Source organism: Telmatherina bonti (assembly GCF_933228915.1).
Source record: "Telmatherina bonti genome assembly, chromosome: 12".
Lineage (NCBI taxonomy): Eukaryota > Metazoa > Chordata > Actinopteri > Atheriniformes > Telmatherinidae > Telmatherina > Telmatherina bonti.
In genome coordinates, this window is record NC_136610.1 from 19,634,351 (window position 1) to 19,655,404 (window position 21,054).

The window sequence follows — 21,054 nt, forward strand, 5'->3', positions numbered from 1 at the left end:
AGCTAACCTGGAATCAGCATCAGAAATGGATTAAAGGATGGTATTTGTTTTAATTATCTTTTTTTATTTGGGACTTTATAAAAAAAAAAATTAAGGCTGGATCAAAGATTGCCCAAGTGTTACCAAACTAAAATAATGTTTTTTCCCCAAATCCCCCTGCTCCTTATATAATCCAAGCCACAAGGATATTGTCATATTTGTACTGCAAATGCTGTATTAGTTACTACAGGAGGACTGGAGCTCAACTCCTGGAACATTTAATCTTTCTTCGTCTGCACTCCTGTGTTCTGTGCTGTTGCGTTAAAGTCAAACTCAGAGCTCACTTTAAGTGAGTTTACTTGTGACTATTCTACTTGTAATTCAGCACCTGCCTTAAAGTGTGTATTGCCTCTGAGTATTTGCAGTTTTCACCCACCCGTCTTATCTTTGTGTTTTGCAGGAGATCAGAAATATGCACAATGAGCAGCTGATGGGCATCAGACGGGAGGAAGAGATGGAGATGTCTGATGATGATATGGAGGATGCCCCTGACAGCAAGGACTCTGAGGACTCAGGTATGCATATGCAAGCATGGATCAGCAGTTCAGTGCTTCTGTCATCTCGACAGGACATATACAGATCAAGATCTCCAGAGGATGAGAGTTCTGATTGTTAAATAACTGAGGGGGATGGCTTCTTTGACTGGGATGACTGTGATCATCCCCCAAGCATCTGACAGCCATCTTACAGCTCTGCATGAATAAAAAAAACATGTTCAAAGGACATCAAGATGCTGAATCTATGCACACTTTTACTGAGTTAATGCTGAACTTGACAGTTGAATGTCATTCACCCCAGTAAATATACACATATGAGTGTTTCTTCAGGCATTTCTCCACGCCTGCCAGTTGTCATCAAATTTCATACTGGGGAAAATCGTACATGCAGTAATCTTATGTTTTCCCCTGAAAGCAATTTTTGTTACTGCTGAAATAACAAAAGCTAATGGTGTTGCCTATCTCTCAATGTCTATAACAATAACCCATGAGTCTAGAGTTGTCACCAGGGCAACAAGTAGAAACGGCTGCACCGCCACATGTGAGGTTATCCACCTTCCCATGCTCTCTACCTTTCCACGTGTTCTTCCCTCTTTCTTCTTCCCTTCTAATCAGTCTGATCTCTGCCATTTGCTAATTTGACAGGATCTCTAATTAGCATGCAAATATATGTAAATGCAGCAGTCAACTCAGCCCCTTCTTATTTGCAACCTTGCTATTTAGCTATCAGTAATTAGCATTGCTGTCAAAGACCTGTCATACTGCTCGATGCTGCAGGATTAGCTGAGGTGATGGGTGTTAATGTGACACGTCTTGGTATTTGTGTTAACAGACTGAGCGTTACACCCCCCCCCCCCCCCCCCCCCCCCCCCCCCCCCCCCCCTCACTGATTTAACCTTTAAGGAAAGGGGCATGTTTACACGCCAACCTGCCCTGTTAAAAACACCTGTGTTCTGAGAGCAGCCTCTTAAAGAGTGAATCGATGCTATGCGTCTGAGTCATGCGCAGAATAGAGCTGAAGCGCCTGCTCTTGTGCATGACTGTGTGCCTGAAGGTGTGTGCGCATATTCCGGCTCACGCATAACTGCGGGTCGATAGCGCTGCCTGTTATGTAACAGAATCTGGCCGAGTAGTTGATATCGCCACACGCCAAGCTGATGAGGCTCTCAGATCAATACCCTTCTCACCTCAAACCTTCATTTTGCTTGGAGAGCCATACGCACAGACTGAGTGCGGACACACACACTCACCCAGCAAGAGTTCATTAACGTTGCCAATGGTCCTTCATGATAGACTGCAGGCAGCACTCATGGACACCTACACATAACCTAACAAGTAACCCTTTCATGCACACACACTCACACACACACACACACACACACACACACACACACACACACACACACTCATTCTCACAGGATGCGGCTTATCTCCCGTTCAGTCAGGGTCTTTTTTTTTTTCTTCTTCCTTCTCAGAGCTTCTTCTTCTCTAGCCTTGCAGGAATGGTGCGAGCCGGTAGTACTGGACATCTGTGGAGCCGAGCAGGTCTTATGATTAATAATATCTCTCTCTCTCCGTCTAGTCTGTCTGCTCAGTAGGTCAGGTCAGGTGTCCAGCAGAGAGCCATTGCACAGAACACTCTGGGATTATTAAAGCTTTCCGTCTTTGTTAATATGCTCCAGGTTTTTGATCTTGTGACACAGGGTGAATATAGAAATATCAGTGTTCCTCTTGCTTAGCAGATTGTAATGTGAGATCTCAAATGCTGATGTTATGAATGCAAAAGTGATCAAATGCAAATGTTCTTCAGAGTTGTGGAAGCTATTGCCTCCTTCAGCTTCTTGGTTTAAATCATGGATTTTACATGAACATGCAACGTTAGTGGTCTTCATCAGACATTTATTTCATCCACAAGTGTTAAGGTACTTCATCAATATTAATAGAAAATTAATTGGATTAGTGGAAAGAAGCTTATTTTGTATTGATCACCACAATAATCTAGTCAGAAGTGTTCAGAACGCTCCAACACTGAATGTGTGTTATGTTGATGAAGCGATATTCTCACGGCTAAATTCTCCAAAGTGATGATAGCAGCACAGCCTTGTACCTGGGACTTTTTTAATGAAAGACTGATATTTTCTAACATACTCGTAACTCTTTTGTGCTGGTGATTCAGTGAAGAGATTTCCCATCTGAGTTAAAGAAGTGCTCCAGCTGTGGGTATTGTGACATACTTTTTTTTGGACTTTCTTTCAGAAAGAGGCAGAAATGGTTTTAGATGCACACATCGTCTGAATGGATGTTTCATTTTGGGTTTTAGATTGTGGGTTTCTAAAATACTGCTTCAGTGGTTGTATTTGATTTCACCCAATCGAAAGAGGAGCATGACCCAGATGTTCAACTTCACAGCTGTTTTGTCAACATGTACAGTCAACCATAAAAGAGCCAGGTCTGGGAAAGAGATGGCTTTAATGTTGGGATCCTGAGCGGTGATCCACACCAACCAGTACATTTCATGTTATGTTCTGTGTTCAACATATGTAGGTGTTTCTCAAGCGGAGGCCTTAAAGGAGGAGAATGACTCCCTTCGCTGCCAGCTGGATGCCTACAGGAATGAAGTGGAGCTGCTCAAACAGGAACAAGGCAAGAACCAACCAATCAGAAGCGAGGAGGACAGCACTCACTCACAGCAGCTCAGCTTCCTGCAACAGGCTCTGCAAGGCATGCAGAAGGTAGCGCTTTATGTATACGCACATATGGAAATGCATGAAACCCTCCAGTCCTCCACCCAACAATGACTCCAGCTTCCTGTCCATTTCTGTTCTGCATCATCGTCTTTTGTAAAAAAAAAAAACAAGCCGCTCAAGTTAACCTATTGAATTTTCCATGCGACACAAGAACCCTGCGTGTCATTTATTCATGACCCGGCTCTTTGAAATAAAACTAAGTGCTATCTGGGAATGAGCAGAAAGGTACAGCCATGAAAACAGCTAAAAAATATGATCTACAAAGCTGGTTCATTGTTGCAGTGGGTTTTAGTCATTTCTTGTGATTTAAACACACACACACACACACACACACAGTACGTCTTGGGGGTGAAAGAGGCATAATGAAAAATGCTGAATTCCCTTTGTCTCTGAAAATGTGCATCAAATCTCCCACTTCAAAAAAATATTTTTTTTAATCTTCCATTTCCAAATTAATCCCACACACATGGTCGGTATAACCTTTGAAAAATCTATAAAATACAACAGGGAGTGAACAATAAGGTTTGTTTCCTTTGGTGTTTTGTTTTGTTTTTTTTATTTGTTTGTTTTTTCCTTTTGTTCTGATGTCTAGCAGTCAAACAACCTTTTAAGAAGACTGATCAATAGAGGATCCAATAGGCAGGGGCCAAGGAGCAGAGAAATTGCTAAACACTTGTAAAAGCTCCGTAGGTAAAATGCTGTCAGGCAGCAGTTATGCTACGAAATCGCCGTCATAAAAGATACTCACTGACAGAAACTCGAAACATTAAAAGACAAATCTGAATTGTGTGCTGGTGTATAAAGATTACCTTGAAGATAGCAGAAGACATAGCACCGGTGTGTGTGGCTGCTCGCCTGCTGCTCTCCTTCTGGTTTGCGTTGGTGCTATTTCTGTGCTTTGGCACTGTGTGGACGTCAGTTTCTCTGAGGTCTTCAGTGTAACGTGACAGATCTGTGTGCACCTGGTTACAATGCACAAAAAACTTGAACAAAACTTTTATTTTGTTGGATTTTTCCACTTCTCGCTGTCTGGATTTGCTCTGCATGATGAGATGTGGGCATCTCACGGTGAGTGCAGAGCTTATGTAGAACTTTTACCAGCTGCATGTTCCTATTTTAGCTCCCCACACAAGCCTGGTCATGAAGATGGAGCGGCATCTGTTTTTACTAAAGATTTTAGTCTCAAACAAAGCATCATCATACTCCAGCTTTGAACTGACTTCCTTTGACGTGGGTCGCTCTGACTCGATGCTGCGCGCTGTCATCTACAGACCTAAATACAAAAAGGACTTTGTGAATGACTTCTCTGACTTTCAGGCGGGAATTATGCCTCATTATGATCGGGTCCTTGTTGTTGGGGGTTTTAATATTCATGTGTGTTGTCCTGATAAGCTTCTAGTGAAGGACTTTTTAGAGCTCACTGAGTCTTCTAATTTTGTTCAGTGTTTGTCTGGAGCAACACACGGACAAGGCCATACACTCCATGTCCTCCTCTCATAGGGATTGCCCATATTTAATACAGATGCTTTAACTGGGCTGCTGTAGTTCAGGAAGAAGGGAAGTTGTCTTTCGACTAAAAGGTTTCCCACGACTACATGCCGAAGTGTCCTTAGGCAAGACACTGAACCCCAAGTTGCCCCCCCCGACCCCCTATCGGGGTATGAGTGAATGGGTGAATGTTCCATGTAGTGTAAAGTGCTTTGAGTCGCCAACATGATTGGAAAAATGTGATATAAAAGTACTAATCCATTTACTATTGAGAGATCTGTGACTTTTCAGATCACAGATCTCTGGTTAAAGCTGGACTCTTGTGCGCCCTTCTTCGGTGGTGCAGGATTTTTAACTCTTTCACTTCCAGTCAGTTCTCCGTTCCTTTAACCAGCTCTCTGCCACTGTGTCCTTTGTTACTGATGTAGAGGAGCTAAGCTCCTGGTTTCACTCCTCTTGTGGCAACATATTGGACTCTCTGGCTCCTTTAAAGACATTAAAGCCGGGAGCTAAATCGACTCCATCCATAATGCTCCACAGGCTGAGTCCTGAAGTTGCAAACAAAAGAGCTGTCATCACTCTTCATTTTTTGACCCTTCAAAAAATGTCTTGTCTGTCTGTCTGTCTGTCTGTCTGTCTGTCTTGACCTTCAGCTGTTTTTGAAAAGTTTTAGCCTGTGACTCTGTCATTCTGATACAGTGCAGGCAGTCTAAGGCATCCAGCTCTCCTTTAGATAATAGTCCTCCTAATTTTTTAAGAGATATACCTTGCTATAGTTCAGACGATTTTTACTGTTATTAGCAGCAATCTGGCGAGTGGTGTACACCTTGACTGTATTTGATCCTTTCGGACCCATCTTCAAGATCCCTTTGATATTAAAAAAAAAGGCGTAAAAAAAAGGTGAACTTGCATTTTGTCACTCTTGGACTACTACAACGTCTGTGAAGTCTTTCTGTCCATCTTCAGGTCACGACACAGCATAGAGTCAGCGTTACTAAGGGTCAATAATGACATCTTCCTTACGTCATTAATGGCAAATGTTTCCATCCATTAAGCAGACAGTTGCCGCTTCCACATTCCTTTCAGGTTGGGCGGATAGTTTCAATAAATAGCTGATCAAGGTGGTGAGAAAAATCATCCCAACATGTGGCATTTAAAGATATGGACTGTCGCATACACTACTGTATGACAGCCCTTTCCCTGCCACGGACAACGTTGATCGTTAAATATGAGAAAAGCAGTAAATCAATGTGTGTCAGCAGATCAGCAAACAACCTCACCTCAGGTCCTGTTTTCAGCCTTTCAGTGAACCCGTGATTGTTATTGGTAGATGGAAAAGAAATTTAAAATGGACAATAATTCCTGCAACTTCCTTGGAAACCTGTCGTGTGGACAGGTCAAAGCACACCTGCTGGCTATGATCCTAAGCCCCAGCTACGCTCCTGCATAAGCTGGGGGCATATCTTAAGGTTTACTCAGTCAAATAATGGTGACCCTTAAAATTTACCTTTTGAGATGCTAAGAAGTACCAAATGAACTGTGGCATTTGTCAAGCGTTGTCACTCAACTCGCTGTCTCAGGTAATGGAAATTATGATCGACTCATTGTTTAGAAGAAGAGAATCCATTAAGGCCCCGCTGTTCATTTCTGCTCTCAGAAAGTAATTACCTTTCCAACTTACGTCTCTCATGGCGTGTTTATGAAAAGATTAGGTGAATGGATTAAATGAACTGGAAGACACTGAAATTGGAAACCTTTCCCTGCCAGCGTCCACATGTTGCGTCACGGCAGTCACTTAAATTTGCAATAAAACATTATCAGCAGATACTGACAGCCGTTAACTCTCATCAGTGGAAGTGAATCGGGCAAAAGAAGTTGTGGATGTCAGCCGAGGGGAAAAAATGTGAATCTTTTCATCTGTGTTCAATAGATGACTTCAAAGGACAAATTGCAGATAAATATAGTTGTTAGCTCTCAAAGCTCCTCTAAAAGCTGTCCTTGTGCTGCAATCCAAAATGGCTGTGAAACCCAGATGAGAGGTGTACTTTTCATCATGATGCTTCACAAAGGTCACAAATTTAAATTTTTCCCTGTTTGCAAGCAAAGAATTTGGCTTCTGACTCCTTTTTTGACACACACGGAAGTGAAAAGGGCGATTGAATGCAACCGTAGTTTTCTCCCTGTAAAATCTTATTAAAGCATCATTTTGGTGTGTATTTAAGTGGGGGTTTTTTCTTTCAGTCCTGTTGAAATTTTAATTATTGCATGTTGAAAAATAATGAAGTAAATGACTGATTGTTCCTTTGCTTTCTGAGCGTTTTTAGCTGATGTCACCATTTGGCATACAGCTACATCAACGACTTCATGTTTTCACCTCTTGTTTTCTACAGCAACTGTTAAACATGAGGGAAGAACTGAAGCAGCGGGAGGCTGAACTGGAGAAGAGTTTGGAGGACAAACAGCAGCTGAACACACAAGTCTTGAATCTGAAGGAAGGACTCCAAAAACTGCAAAACGCGCCCATTCAGGTTAGTGTTTAAAAAGAAAAAATAAAGAAAAAATCATCATTTTCTTAAATACAGACTAGAAATTCAGTAAAAACAGCATGTTTACATAGAGCTCATATGCCTGTTATTGTTTTTATTAGAAAGAGAACACTTTTTAATTTGCACTTTCATATGAATGAATTACTTCAAGCTCTTTGGGAAGATTTAACACTTGGAAGAAATTAAAGGAATAAATCATCAATGAACAAAGCAGCCAGAATGTGAACATTGTAATGTCTCAGTAATCTCTGCATATCAGGTATCCCAAAATAGCCTGTTTGGATGGATTTCCATAACATCCAAACTGCATTAAAGACTGAGAGTTTTTGCATTCGTTCAGTCCTCTGCTGTTCTCCTTCTTATTTTTGTCCCCGGAGCATCTTTAATTCGTTTTTAACACACAGTACAATCAGCTCTTTAATTTGTAATCTTGCTCCAAAAAAGTTGATACTACGGAGCTCAAGTTTTAAGTCTCATTAATATGATCTTTTGAGCTCCCTTCATTTTCCTGCCATTACTTCACAATAACAAGCTCCATCAAAAACACATGCAATTTTAAACTCTAATCATTTATTCGATTGTTTATTGTTTGTGGGGTATGTAAATGTCTTTTATGGCCCAGTTTAATAATGAAAAACCAATTCCAAATCCTACACAGCACAACTATGAAAGCCAGACTGGTTAGGATTCATGGGGCCGTGTCTTAAGCTGCACTCTGAGATGTTTTACACTTAAGTGAGTCCATCTTGCTGGTGCTGAATTGGACGCGTTTTGCCTTCATGACTGCCTCAGTCCTTCATGTCATAGATTCAGCAAGGTGTTGGAAACATTCCTCAAGAATTTTGGTCCATATTGACATGATAGTGTCACACAGTTGCCGCGGATTTAAGGGGGCAGCGGGGGCAAAAACAAAGCAGCATTTCAAATATTAATATGGAATTGACAATCTTGGGGGGTTTATGAGTCAGCAGCCCACTTTACCAGTTTGTCTTTGGAGTATTTTAACATGAGGTAAAATTTCAAGGCTCTGGATTTTTAAACACATCATCCGAGTGGCATTTGTGTGTAAAGGTGATATTTAAAAAAAAAAAAAAAAAAAAGCTTCCTGAAAAGAATCATGTTAGCAAAATGATTCTGCCAAGATCATTAACTCACAATTAGCCCACAGGTTGTAGCCTGGTTGTCTGACAGCAATCAAGAAGTGCCATCATGAAAAAAACAATCCCTTCTGCTGTAGTTTTGTCTCAAACTGCTCTACTGTGCAGGAATTTCCACTTTGCTGAAAAGCAATTACATTGAAAATCATTAGATATGTTTCTTGTATTCTCTTCTAAATTGGAAACGTGCACAGCTCAGTTGAACCGAGTCAAACTCCTTCCCCACATTACTGCAGCTGAAATTTTGTCGTATCACGCACCAGTAACTCTCTCATGCACCATCATTCTCCAAAGGAATTGCACAATGTACTGGTTCTGTAGCTGAACTGGTAAAAAGGCAGTGACTGACCAATTAGTGTGACCAGGATAAACTTCATGCAGAGGACATTTCACTTTTTCCCCCAGAGCTGTTACACGGGGACAAACCACCAACTATGGCCCCTCCTACTACATCACTCGTTTGATGAATGTGTCGCTTATGTTGGTGCAATTTTAAACCCAACACTGATTAATGCCCAGCTATTTGACAACAGTTGTATGTTCCTAAATAAAACCACAGTCTATAATTATTATTAACAATTTCAAGTTTAAGGGGCCATTTTTCTCTGGTAGCCATGGCATGTTTACTAATGTTTTATTGTTGTCTCATATTCCCAGCATGCAGGTGTTTGTTTGTTAATGTTCCCTCTGGCTCAGCATAATGAGAGAAACGGTTGTCATTAAAATGAGCCTCCGTTAAATCACCTCTTAAATTGGGTAATAACCCAAAGTAAAGGCTCTCGAACCATGTGGGGAGCTTTTGTGTGTGTGTGTGTGTGTGTGTGTCTGCCTGCTCTGTGATCACTGAAGGTTTCATATAACACAGAGCTGAATTAGCAATGTGATAACAGATCCCTTTTTCAGACGGACACTTGTAAATAGCTTGTTAATGGTGATGACTTTGACTAGGAATGCGTCCCCGTGATTGTGAGCTCGGGGAAATATGCTAATTAAATTCTTGTATATGGGCAAACATGAATCATGAGAGACAGTCTCATTATAGGGAGAAAAAGGAATCAATTTTAGGGTGCGGGTTTCTCCGAAGATTAGCAGTCATTGTGAGATGATTTGTCAAGTTCGGGAGATTTCTTCACACCGTCAGTTCTCCTTCACTGGTTCACTCAGCATCCGTGCTGCCACCAAGCTGTCGCCGCGCATCACTTCTCTGATTCTCATGCAGGTCGTTGTAGACATTAACCCTGTTATTATTGTTCTCTTCTTATTATTATCATCACAACAAACAACTTTATCATGTTCCCCATGTTTTTGTGCTGCTGCTGACAGTCTTTTTAAAAATCTGGCTGAACTGTTGATAGTTTGTCTGATTAAATGGGTACTCTGTTGACTTAGCGTGCCATTTCTGTAAAGTCTTCAGGCTTCGATGAGACACATTAAATGATGGTGCTGCCAAAATGTTCTCACTCTTCGTTCCACATGGAAGCAAAGCCAAAAGGAGGATTCCTGCTCTTACAATAATGAATTGATCCTTTTTGTCTTTTTCTACTCAAATTTCCAAACTTGCAGATGAAATCCTGAAGCCAAACTAGGTAAACTAAATGACATAGACTGTGACGATGTTTTCCTATAGAGTGGAAAAGTGGCTTTAGAGCCTGCAAAAGCCTCTTTTGACAGACATTAAATACTTTCTTCATACAAAAGGTGTCTTTTTGCTTCCATGTGACCAAATGTCATCAAGCTTCTTGTCCTCCAATGACATGAAAGTTAGCAGATTTTGAACTTTTTTTAAAATTTATTTTATTGTTTTATGCTGCCTTTCTTGCTGTAGCCCCAACATTTAATTTCCACTCATCTCCAGTCTCACATTGACAGATGTTTTGAATAGATTTTAACCCTCTTGCAATAATATATCCTGCAGACAGGTTGAGGGTGGAATACCTACAACTTAATCATACTTCTTCAGAGGAATCAGTAAAAGTTGGGTGCTGTTGGAAACGTAAATCAAGGAGAATTTGTAAATCATCCAAGGCTTATGTTTAATGGTTCAGATGCATAATTTCAGTTGCAAATACTAAAAAAGTCAAATAAATGCATGAAAATTGAAAACCTTTTTGAACTCTGAAGACTGAGTGGTAAAGATGGGAAGGTCATCCAGCTCAGTACTGCAGGCTGCATGGGCTGTTAGTTTATTGGCTACAATAATAAAATATTCAGAGAATTTGTAGATTAATGTTAAGGCAAGAAGAAATGTCAAAAACACAACTGAATGAATGTCTTAGGTTTTATCCTCACAGCACTGCAAAAAAAAATCTTGTGCTGCTGAAATCCCTGCATGGACTCTTGTGCACTTGTGGAATCCAGTGTCACTCACCGTAGCTCATCTCTGTAACCAAAGAACTCTTCCTGTCATCTGCAAAAGAAAAAAAAAATTAAAAACAAGAAGACAAATAAGGACCAAACTGTTGAGCAGCTGAATTCCAGTAACAAATAAGACTGACTAAACATTTCACTTTTAAATCAGTGACTAAAATGTGCTCAGAACCAGTCTGTGAGGAGCCACCGCAGCCATCTGCAGCTGCCTGCATGACCGCAGATATTTCTAACCACACAGAAAAAAATAAAAACAAAACATTCCAGACAAAGAGGACGAAGACTTTCTTATACGTCAGAGTGATAACAGGAATGTTTGTCACAGCAGACCCAAAAGGTATTACATACCATGCATGTTTGTACGGATATATGCAGAAACAATGTACCCGGCTTTATTTACTTCAACTTTCAAGCCGTTAAGGAGTTGTTCGAAGAACTCGTGCTATGCATCATGGTACACATGGCTCTCAAGTTTTTTCTATTTTGGAGAAAACAGTTGACAGCAAAGTCCAACATGTCTTGATTGTGTTTTCTGACAAGCTGAAACCAGGGATCATTTGCTCCTTTTGCTCGATAAATGACTGTAACTGTTAATCAGTCACTTCATTAGCTGAAGATGAGTTTGCTGCAGTTTTTTTAAGGCATCATTAGAGAAAAAAAATTCTGAAAAATTAGGACGCAAACTGTTCCATATTTAATAGATGACTTGTTTGTGCCAGTTTTGACTCATATTTAGTTGGCCGTATCCATGTGGAGTTCAGTTAGTTTCTGTTTCCCTTGTTTGTTCAAAATCCTTTCTTTTTTTTTTTTTTTCTTTTTTTTTTCTTTTTTTTTTTAAGTTTTATTTGCAGAATAAACAATGCTTGTATTTCTTTTTGTTTGAGTATCTCCTTGTACTTTCTTCATTATTCTGTAACCATGCAGCATTCCTCATATTTTTCTCGTGTGCCACAGCTGGAGACGTCCCCGCAAGATGACAAAGGCAGCGAGGAGAGCGTCAATGTCACTGGCGTAAGTTGAAAAAAATTTGAGCCCTTCAATTGTCTTTCAGACAATTCTTTATTATCATTGCACTTCATCCTACTTTGTCTTCTTCATAATCTTTCCCTGACTTTCCTCTCTAACTTCTCCCAGTAACATGACAGATCGTTAGAGGCCAAACCGGTTCAATGTAACTGTATTTGTCGTCGAATAAATCACCCAGACACAACTGGGCTCGGAAATAAAGGAGTCATAAAGTCAAAATGGCGTGCATATGTGTGCACTCCCACACGCTCACACTCTCTCGCAGGGTGTTATGGATATATTAAAAACTGAAAAAGGCCACCAGGCATCCCACAGCAGACACTGAAATGGTACATGCATTACTATGTATGACAATAAATGAAAGGAGAATGTCTCCTGCTTTTTTTTTTTTTTCTGACACCCGTCAGAGATCTGAAACACACCGTTTAATCATATACCTTCTAAATGCCTTCCCTCTCCCTCTGGTTGTTGCTTTTAAGCTCTCCTCCTTTTTGTGTCATTGCGCTTGTTTATGACATGCATTGCTCTGTCATAGATATACCAGCTAGCTTCATTTCCTCCCCGGCCTTGTTATCCTTATCGTCTCTGCACATGGGTGTGTTTGTGGCGAAGCTGTCTGATGTGTTCCTTCCATATATCTGTGGACGATTCCTCACATATTGTATAGCTTGCATCAGTTTACATTTAGGTTTTATGTCAGAAGCAAAGGGCAGATTAATTAACCATAACTCTGTGTGGGTGGGTGTTTTTAGGAAGCCACAATGTCCACAGTGGTGTCCTGCAGTCAGGAGAAGGAAGGTCCCACAGAGAAGAATCCACCGAGTCCCATCCACTCAGAGAGAGAAGCTCTGCTAGTTGGTAAGCTGACATGCGTCTGCTCCTCCACTAATGCAATTGTTGTTAAATATAAATATCCTAATCTATATAAAATCAATGAGACAGAAGGTTTTCAGCCCCTTTTGTGTCTTCCATATTTCTTTCCGACAGTTTCAGTTTTAAACAATTCAACACAAAGACAAAGCTGAGAGGCTTTTGGAGTGTCTTACAAAGTGATCAAAGTCTGTGTAAAACAGAAATAAATATGAGCTTGTCACATCACAGAAAAATGTTAACTATCCAGCAAACATGAATGATTAAAATAATCACCAGTGACATGAATTACTTCTCAGCGCCTCACATAAAAGGGGAACACTCTCTGCTCTGATGTTGACTAACAGATGTCAGACCAGCTTAGATGACCATCCCGGAGATTGTTTCACAAAACCACGTTGCTCAGATGTGAAATCACAAAGACGCCGGAGATTTTAATTGTTTAATTTACCATTCAACGGAAGACTGTAACAAATATGTTTGAGTTGTGCAGTTTGCACCCTCATGGCAGATGTGTCCTGCCACCGGATAGCATTCTGGCATGAGGAAGCTACGAGTGGTTGAGAGTTAATCTGACTATGACACGCAGAGTCAAAATGTTTTCATTCATCTCTATAGTCCTAATATATAATATAAATCTGTTAAAGGAAAATAAAAATGAAGAAGGTGTTGATGGAGATCCTTAACTCTGTATCAGTGGCAGTATACTGTATATGGCATATACTGCCAAATGATGCACCTTCTTATCTTCTTGGTGCTGCATGTAAAGCCCTCCTAACGATCTTGTAGTAGTTTTGTGTACATTAGGAGAGTGTGAAGAGAAAGGTTAAATACACTCTCTCCTTGACCACAAAAGAAAGTTGCAACTAAAAGAAAAGGTTGCAAAATGTTGTTAGACCACCTTAACATTAATTACGCCATATGTGTTCTCTGCAGCATTGTTTGGATGAGCGTCTACAGTGTCACAAGATCACTGTGTCTCTGAGTTCTGGATTTCACCAAACGTTGAAGTTATCACCGATCACCATTATTCAGTTTTTTTAAGACCACATTCTTCTTGGATGACTATCGTTCTGCATCTAAGTCCAGTCCTTGATAATCCATAGGACAGTTCTTGACCCAGTCTTAGTAGTTTCCTTAGATATTTTCTCAGCTTGATACATGCCAGTGATTTGGACTCTTTTTAAACAGACTGACACCTTATGACGACCACAAGATGCGTCTTTCTACATGGTTGTATAGGAATATAGAAGCTATTCATTGCAACAGTTCAGGTTTAATGACCTGTAGCCCTTGCTGCGATTAACCAATAGGAGGGTCCTACCTATCTGCTTAGTTAAGTACCAGTGACAACTTTTTTTATATGACCAGGCAGTGTGTTTGCCTTAAATGCTTGGAGCCCAATCTCAATTCTTGCCAGTGATCCTGCTAGTTGGTCCTACCCTTGCATTTATAGAAATATGGTGCATCTTTTCGTTTGAGAATAACACACAAACCCCAGCTGAATGTCAAGGCCGTCTCTGCTTCTGGATAGAGAAGAGGCACATGACACCTCCAACACTTAGGAAGAGGCTCAAGTGGAAAAGCGTAAGTGCAGGGATTTGGCCTCACACCTCTACAGCATGAAGTCAGTCTTTCAAACCAGCCTAAAAATCCTCTACTGAAAAACTGCTTAATGACCCAACTTCAAACTCCAATCCAGCACTGTTCTCTGTATTTTAAGACGTTTAAGGTTGGGTTTTTTTCCACTTTCATGGAGTGTTTCCATGAAAATGTCAGAATGTGCTTTACTCAGACTAATAGCAAAAATACTGAAATATTTGGTTTGCTAAGAAGTTTGGACTTTTTACTTTGTTCCTGGTTTAAACAGTTTTAGAGGCAGAAGCAGCTTCTTGGGAATTATCCTACAAAGTTGCTGCATTTTTACCTTTTTCCTATTCTCCATTGTAAAAACATTCAATACATCAACCAGGCTGGTTGTGGAAGTTTCCTTTTTATCTTCATAGTCTCAGTGACAGAAAAAAAAGATACTTTTTGGTGGTGGGGGGGGTTATGTCATTATTCTGTCGCGTACAAAAGATGACAGAGGCAGTGAAAAAGACCCCACCCAACCTGATCACTTCTTGAACATGTTTTATGATTTTTTTTTTTTCATAATGGTGATTGTCGTCTACTTCGCATAGTCAAAAAATAATGTCTGAATGCAACAGTCACTGTTGAATTTAATGATCTCCGATAGCTCCTGCATTACTCCCTGCATAAGGTGTTGTTCTTAGATAAGGATCATTATTGAACCAAGCTCATCAGGACACTTAATGTTGCTTGTTATGGGTTTGACATGGGTTAAACACACATTTGTGTGAACATAAAACTAGCATGAGGTATTTTTGTTTTCTTCTGGGGCTGCAGGTGTTGCACTTGATGAGATGTTGAGTCTGCAGACTCATTAGTTGTCATACACAAAGGAGGAAATGAGGTGCAAAATAAGCAGAATAGCTGGAGCTTCAATAATGTCTGGAACATGAAAGTGATCATTATTCATATATGATTATAAAGACATGGAACAATAATTAGTCTTATTATGAGCTTTCAGACTCACGCATGTTGAGGGTGATTGCTGCCTGTTTTAAGGTGGAAAAGAGTTTTATTAGCTTTTTAAACTAGTTAAAAACGGTCGGCACAAAGCATTCGAAGTGGTGGAAGTCATACAAATGAGTAAGTGAGATTCTGGCTTGTTCTTCTATCTGAATGCCCCCTCAGCCGTTCAGCAGAGCAGCCCCAGACTCGCTTGTTGTTTGTGCTCAATTATTGATTGGTCCGCTGCAGGTGACAAATATGAAGTCTAGGAGTAGCGTTTTCCTCTTAAAAGCCTCAAGTGACTGTTGTGTTATTGCCCCACAGAAAGCTTTGTAGCTTTAACTTTGTGTGTTTGCTTCAAATGTTGCTTTATATGTGGTTAGCAATCACAGACGGTAGGATTACCTCTCTCGCCGTCTCTTTTGTGAGCTAATAGCAGATGGTTTGCTTGAGCTGGGGGAAAGTATGACTTTGATTAGAGACAACAGCATCAAAGCCGTCATTAAACACTCCTTCTAATCTGAAGCCACAGCATACAAGAGGATTCTTAACAGTGATGGGACTCGGGGAAGTGTGTTGAAGCTGCTGATTAACCAGCGGTGATATGAAGGAGATGGATAAACTGGTTCTGTAAACTTCCTTTGGGTAATTGGTCAGTGTTTTATGGATGAGTGAAACTGGGTTTATGTGTTGTGGTTTTGTTTTAACATTTCTGCACGACTACTTTGTTCTGCTTCAGGGATCATTTCAACCTTCCTGCACGTCCATCCGTTTGGAGCCAGCATCGAGTACATCTGTTCCTACCTGCAGCGCTTAGACACCAAGGTAACACTCTCATGAATCAAAACCTTCACTGTGGAGCAGTTCAACTGAGCTGGCCTACGCTGCAGATTACATGCGCTTGTACAGTGTATTCAGCTCCCCTGCAGAGCTGACATATGGACTTGTTGTGTGTCAGCGTCCTGCTGTGCACTTGAACTTAATGCAAGCAGTGCTTCATAATGCTTTTTACAGGCTTTTCTGTAGAAATGGAGGTATTTACCAGACATGCTCTAAAGCACAAGTGCTTCTGGGAAATACTTCTGCATTTTGATAAATACACACACTTGTCCCCTTGCTAAGGAGATTGATGGCCCTCATGCCTGGAATGGAGCTAACTGAAACTGTCATTTACCATAATTCAGTATAAAGCCTGTAATCAGTGTGAAGAGCTCGCTTAATTTTTCCAGCACATCTGCAACTGATTTACATTATGTGTGAGTATGTGTTGGGAAAGTTAAGTAATGTTAAAAAACACCTGTTTGGAACTTTTACAGGTAAACGTGTGGATTTGAAGCAGGTGAGTGATTGGGTTTAAAAGTTACACAAGCAAGGATGGGATGAGGTGCATCACTTTGTGAACAGCTATATGAGTAAAGAGGCCAATAGTTTAAGAATGTTTTCTCAATGTGCCATTGCAAGGAATAGAGGGATTTCATCATGTACTACACATCACACGATCAGAAGATTCAGGGAATCTGGAGAAATCTTTGCATGTAAGCAGCAAGACCAAAAACCAGCACTTGGATGTCCATTTCCTTCAGTCCTTCAGGCAGCACTGCATTAAAAACCAACATCACTGTGTAAAGGACATCATCATGTGGGCTCAGGAACACTTCCAACAACCATTGTTGTTGGAACAACACAGTTTGTTGTTACATCTACAATTGCAAGTTAAAACATTACCATGCAAGGAAAAAGCCATGTATGAAATACACCCAGAACGCAGCCGGCCTCTCTGGTCCTAAGCTCATCTGAGATGGACCGAGGCAAAGTGGAAAAGTTTGCTGTGGTCTGACAACACCGCGTTTCATATTGTTTTTGGAAACCATAGATGCCGTGTTCTTCAGGCCGAAGAGGAAAAAGGACTATCCAGATTATTATCAGCACAAAGTTCAAAAGCAAAGTATCTGTGATGGTATGGGGGTGTGGTCGTGTCCATGGCATGGGTAACTTGCACACCTGTGAAGCCGCCATTAATGCTGAAAGTTACATACAGGTTTTGGAGCAACATATGCTGCACCCAAGTGACAACTTCTTTTTAGGGACATCCTTTCTGATTTTAAGGGGACAATGCCAAACCACATTCTGCACGTGTTACAACAGCATGGCTTCATTGTAAAGGAGTGAAAGTACTAGACTGGCCTGCCTGCTATTGAAAGTGTGTGGCGCATTATGAAGCACAAAATGTGACAAATATGACTGTTGAGCAGCTAAAGTTATACATATAAAGCAAGAATGGGAAAGTAGTCCACCTACAAAGCCTTAACAATGACTGTCCTCATTTCCCAAATGCTTAGAAAAGAAAATAATCATCATGGCACATAGTTTTTATTATCTGCTACATATTTTCTAATACAAGTACAGTGGAAGGAATGTCGTTTCTATGGTGACCAACAAATAAAATGTAAAATGTTAGTTTTTAGCTTCACATAAGCAGGTGGTAAATATGCTGTAATGTGAAAACACCAGAGCCGAAATGAAAACCACAATGTCTCGCACATACATCACGCAGCCATGCAGCTGGTGTGAAGCTGGCAGCGCTGTTCCTCCAGTCACAGCAGACTTCCTACACAGTAGCTGCAGTTTATGATGTTAAGCTGAGTCTGCAACACCGGTGGAGACGACTTATAGGCATCAGTGTCCCGACAGCACGGGTACTACTGACACTCGGGTCAGCTTCAGGCACACCACGGACTCTGATCCTCTGTGGTTCTGTTAACTGTAGCGCTGAGCAGGAAGGTTTAACGTGGTGATCTTTTTACAGCACCAGATCACACATTTTCAGTGGTGAAAGGTTTTGATGATGAGGGAGAACTGCTCTAAGGCTCATCAGTGAAACAGCATATGAGAAGTTGCTGTTCTGTTTCATGGATTTGTCAGTCAGTAAGGCAGTAAGAATATCAGTATTTACACTAAAATGTGAATGATTATTTCTTTAAGTTGTTGGAATGTAATGAATGTCAATCTGGAATTAAAATACAAACTTTATTTCTCTTATTTTCAGCAGTATTTCCTTTTTAACTTGAATTTTACAGTTTCCCCCTGAAATCTGTTTAAATCAGATCCTTTTTCTTCGACACTTGAAGCCAAATAGTCATCAAACACAGTCTGATGTCGATCAATTTTATCCCCATCTTCCATTGAGTTATAAAAATGCCGATCTTCAGAGTCACAGTCACACTTTCTCTTCCCAACAAAAAGGCATCTTTCTGGTCTGACCTGACCAGTCAGACACGTACATCTCAATAAAACCTCCAGATATTAGTTTATCCACTCATCTTTTGAGAGACTTAATTTGAGAAAACTTTAAACCACTTCCACAACAAGTAAGACAGCTCTGAATATTGTCATCATCAGCCTGACTCATTTTCACACATGCAGTGAGTGTGATGGTCCTCTCTCAAGCCTTTATTTCATTTCGTCTAGTGTACGTTTATGTGTTGGCTCATGCACCCACGCTTCTTTTTCTGTGTGCGTCTGATTTTTCCTGTGCATCTGTTGTTCCCACGCTGACTCCCCGCCACACACAGCAACCAGCAGAGTTTTGTCAGTTTCTCTGGCCAGGCTCCCTCGACACCAAGCCCCATCCTCTCGGCTTATCTAATGGCTCCACACTCATTGCTTCATTGCGAAATGACACACCAGTCCTACCTCATCACGGTGGACCTTAATGCATCCTGACATCAGCACAGGGCCTTGAACAATCTACTTATTATTTAAAGACACTGCAGGTTGTCCACGGCAGCTTTTACAGTGAACCTTGGAAGTGTCACCTGGGATTTCAGCTGTCTGACTGATCTACAGCCCACCCGTGTGAGTGAATGGTTTGTAAGTGTAGATGTGGCGTCGAGTAAAAGAATAAAACAGGACTGTATGAGCAATGCAGTGGGTGACTCTGGCTGGTGGTGAGCAGTTTTTCATGGCTATCTAACCTTGTTTACTCAACAGAATGTGTGTCAGTGTGAGAGTTTGAGAAAAGTGAAAATAAAACAGCTGAAAAGAAGAAAATACTATGTATAAAACCACAAAACCAACACATGGGATTTAATAAGGAGTTCCTCAACTGATTGTTAAAACATCAGGAGGAAGGATATTAGGATCACCTGAGCCCACACTGACTTCATGTTCATATGGTCTTATCAAATCACGATATAAGAAATAGTCTGATCTCTCAAAACTTGGAAAACCAACAGTATAGTTATCTAATCAGTTTGCAGGAAGCCCCTTAGAGATGGCGAGGAGTGTGCTCATGTAGCAGATTCTTTCCAGCACCAGTAGCTTTTACATTTATCTCCACATTAGAAATGCAAGAATGAATGACCTTCTGAAAAAAACTAAAGCCTGACCTTCACCATGTGCATCAGCTGATGGAGACACTCTTACACCACCCACCAATGTTTTTAAATGTTTCATTTCCACTCATGAAGATCAGCTGAAGACTGTTGACTGGATGGATGTTTTTATGCATGAATATGTTTGAAACGCTCGTGTTTCTGTGTCTCCAGATCAATCCCAGCGAGGTGGAGGCTCTTCTTTCCCGGCTGCCCTGCACCTTCAGACAGGAGCTGACTGGCGTCGGAGCCAGCTTGGAGAAACACTGGAACTTCTGCGGCTTTCAGGGCATCAAGAGCACATAAACTCTGCTGCTGACACCTCTGGGACGTTGAGCAGAACGACAGGCAGACAAGGCAACAGAGACACTGTAGCAATGTGAAAGACACGCCATCAAGCCCAAAACTATCAAAGACTCGGGACTGTACCTGACTGAACAAGGACACAGAGAATTGATCTCAGATCAAGACGGAGTGTTACAGAATATGAGCTTTTCAGGGACTCTGTGTAGGTGGCAGAGACTTAAAAACTCGTTGCCATGGTTACCGGGATGTTGATGCCGAGCACCGGTGATAGGAGTCCTCAGAAGCTTGAACTTTGAGTTTCTCTGTGTCTGCAACATATTTTTCGACATGATGACTCCCTGGGAGTCACAGACGAGCACCGGTTTCTGCAGTCACTGGATCATTGTGCAGTTTTGCCCACAGAGGCAGGGCGTTGTACTTTTTGAGCCTCTGTATGATATCATCGCGGGCCAGGCCTACAGGGCTAATCAGGGGAAGATGTCAGGGTCTACCTGAGCACCCGGATCCTGCCAACCCACTGGCCTCCCTCTCTTCTCTTTTTGCTGTTCCCAGTTTGTACCATAGATCAGAAATGGATATATTTCTTCATTTTCTGTACAGGCTGTCAACAGTTGCATAGAATCATTTGTTGTTATACACTGTAAATGCTTGGATGATATTTTTGATTATAAAAGATGTTTGAGTATTAAAAAAAACGACTGCGATTGTAATTTTGCATCACTGCTACACAGACAGGCTGGATGTTAGTGGCATGGATTGTACAGTCAGTTTTAAACCTGTAAACACTCAAGAGGAACACACACTGCACAAGACAAGATTAGTGGACCACTTCTAAGTTGGTGTTCATTCATGCTTGAAGGGCTAAATTCTACTTTTCTTGTTCTTGCTGAGGCTGGACTCCAGGCTGGTTTTTTGTAGACTACATAAGGGCATTTGTGTCTTTTAAAAGCCAATTAAACCTGGCCGTCAGCCTGGCAGAAGTCAGGGAGTGCATATCACACTGAAGCACACCTTGGGGATCATGTTAATGATGTTTAATTGGAGAACTATTTGTTATGTTT

At 41.0% G+C, this 21,054-nt stretch overlaps 1 protein-coding gene across 1 annotated transcript in view; it reads left to right on the forward strand.

Annotated features, from left to right (window-relative positions):
* Nucleotides 1–20,536, forward strand: part of enox2 (ecto-NOX disulfide-thiol exchanger 2) — a 123,218-nt gene extending 102,682 nt beyond the window's left edge. The window contains exons 9-15 of the mRNA XM_079250469.1: nt 440–554; nt 3,081–3,268; nt 7,162–7,299; nt 11,796–11,852; nt 12,620–12,725; nt 16,054–16,139; nt 19,862–20,536. Of these exons, the coding sequence (XP_079106595.1) occupies nt 440–554; nt 3,081–3,268; nt 7,162–7,299; nt 11,796–11,852; nt 12,620–12,725; nt 16,054–16,139; nt 19,862–19,993 (822 nt within the window). The 3' untranslated portion in view covers nt 19,994–20,536. The remainder of the gene's footprint in view (nt 1–439; nt 555–3,080; nt 3,269–7,161; nt 7,300–11,795; nt 11,853–12,619; nt 12,726–16,053; nt 16,140–19,861) is intronic.
* The last annotated feature ends 518 nt before the right edge of the window (nt 20,537–21,054 follow it).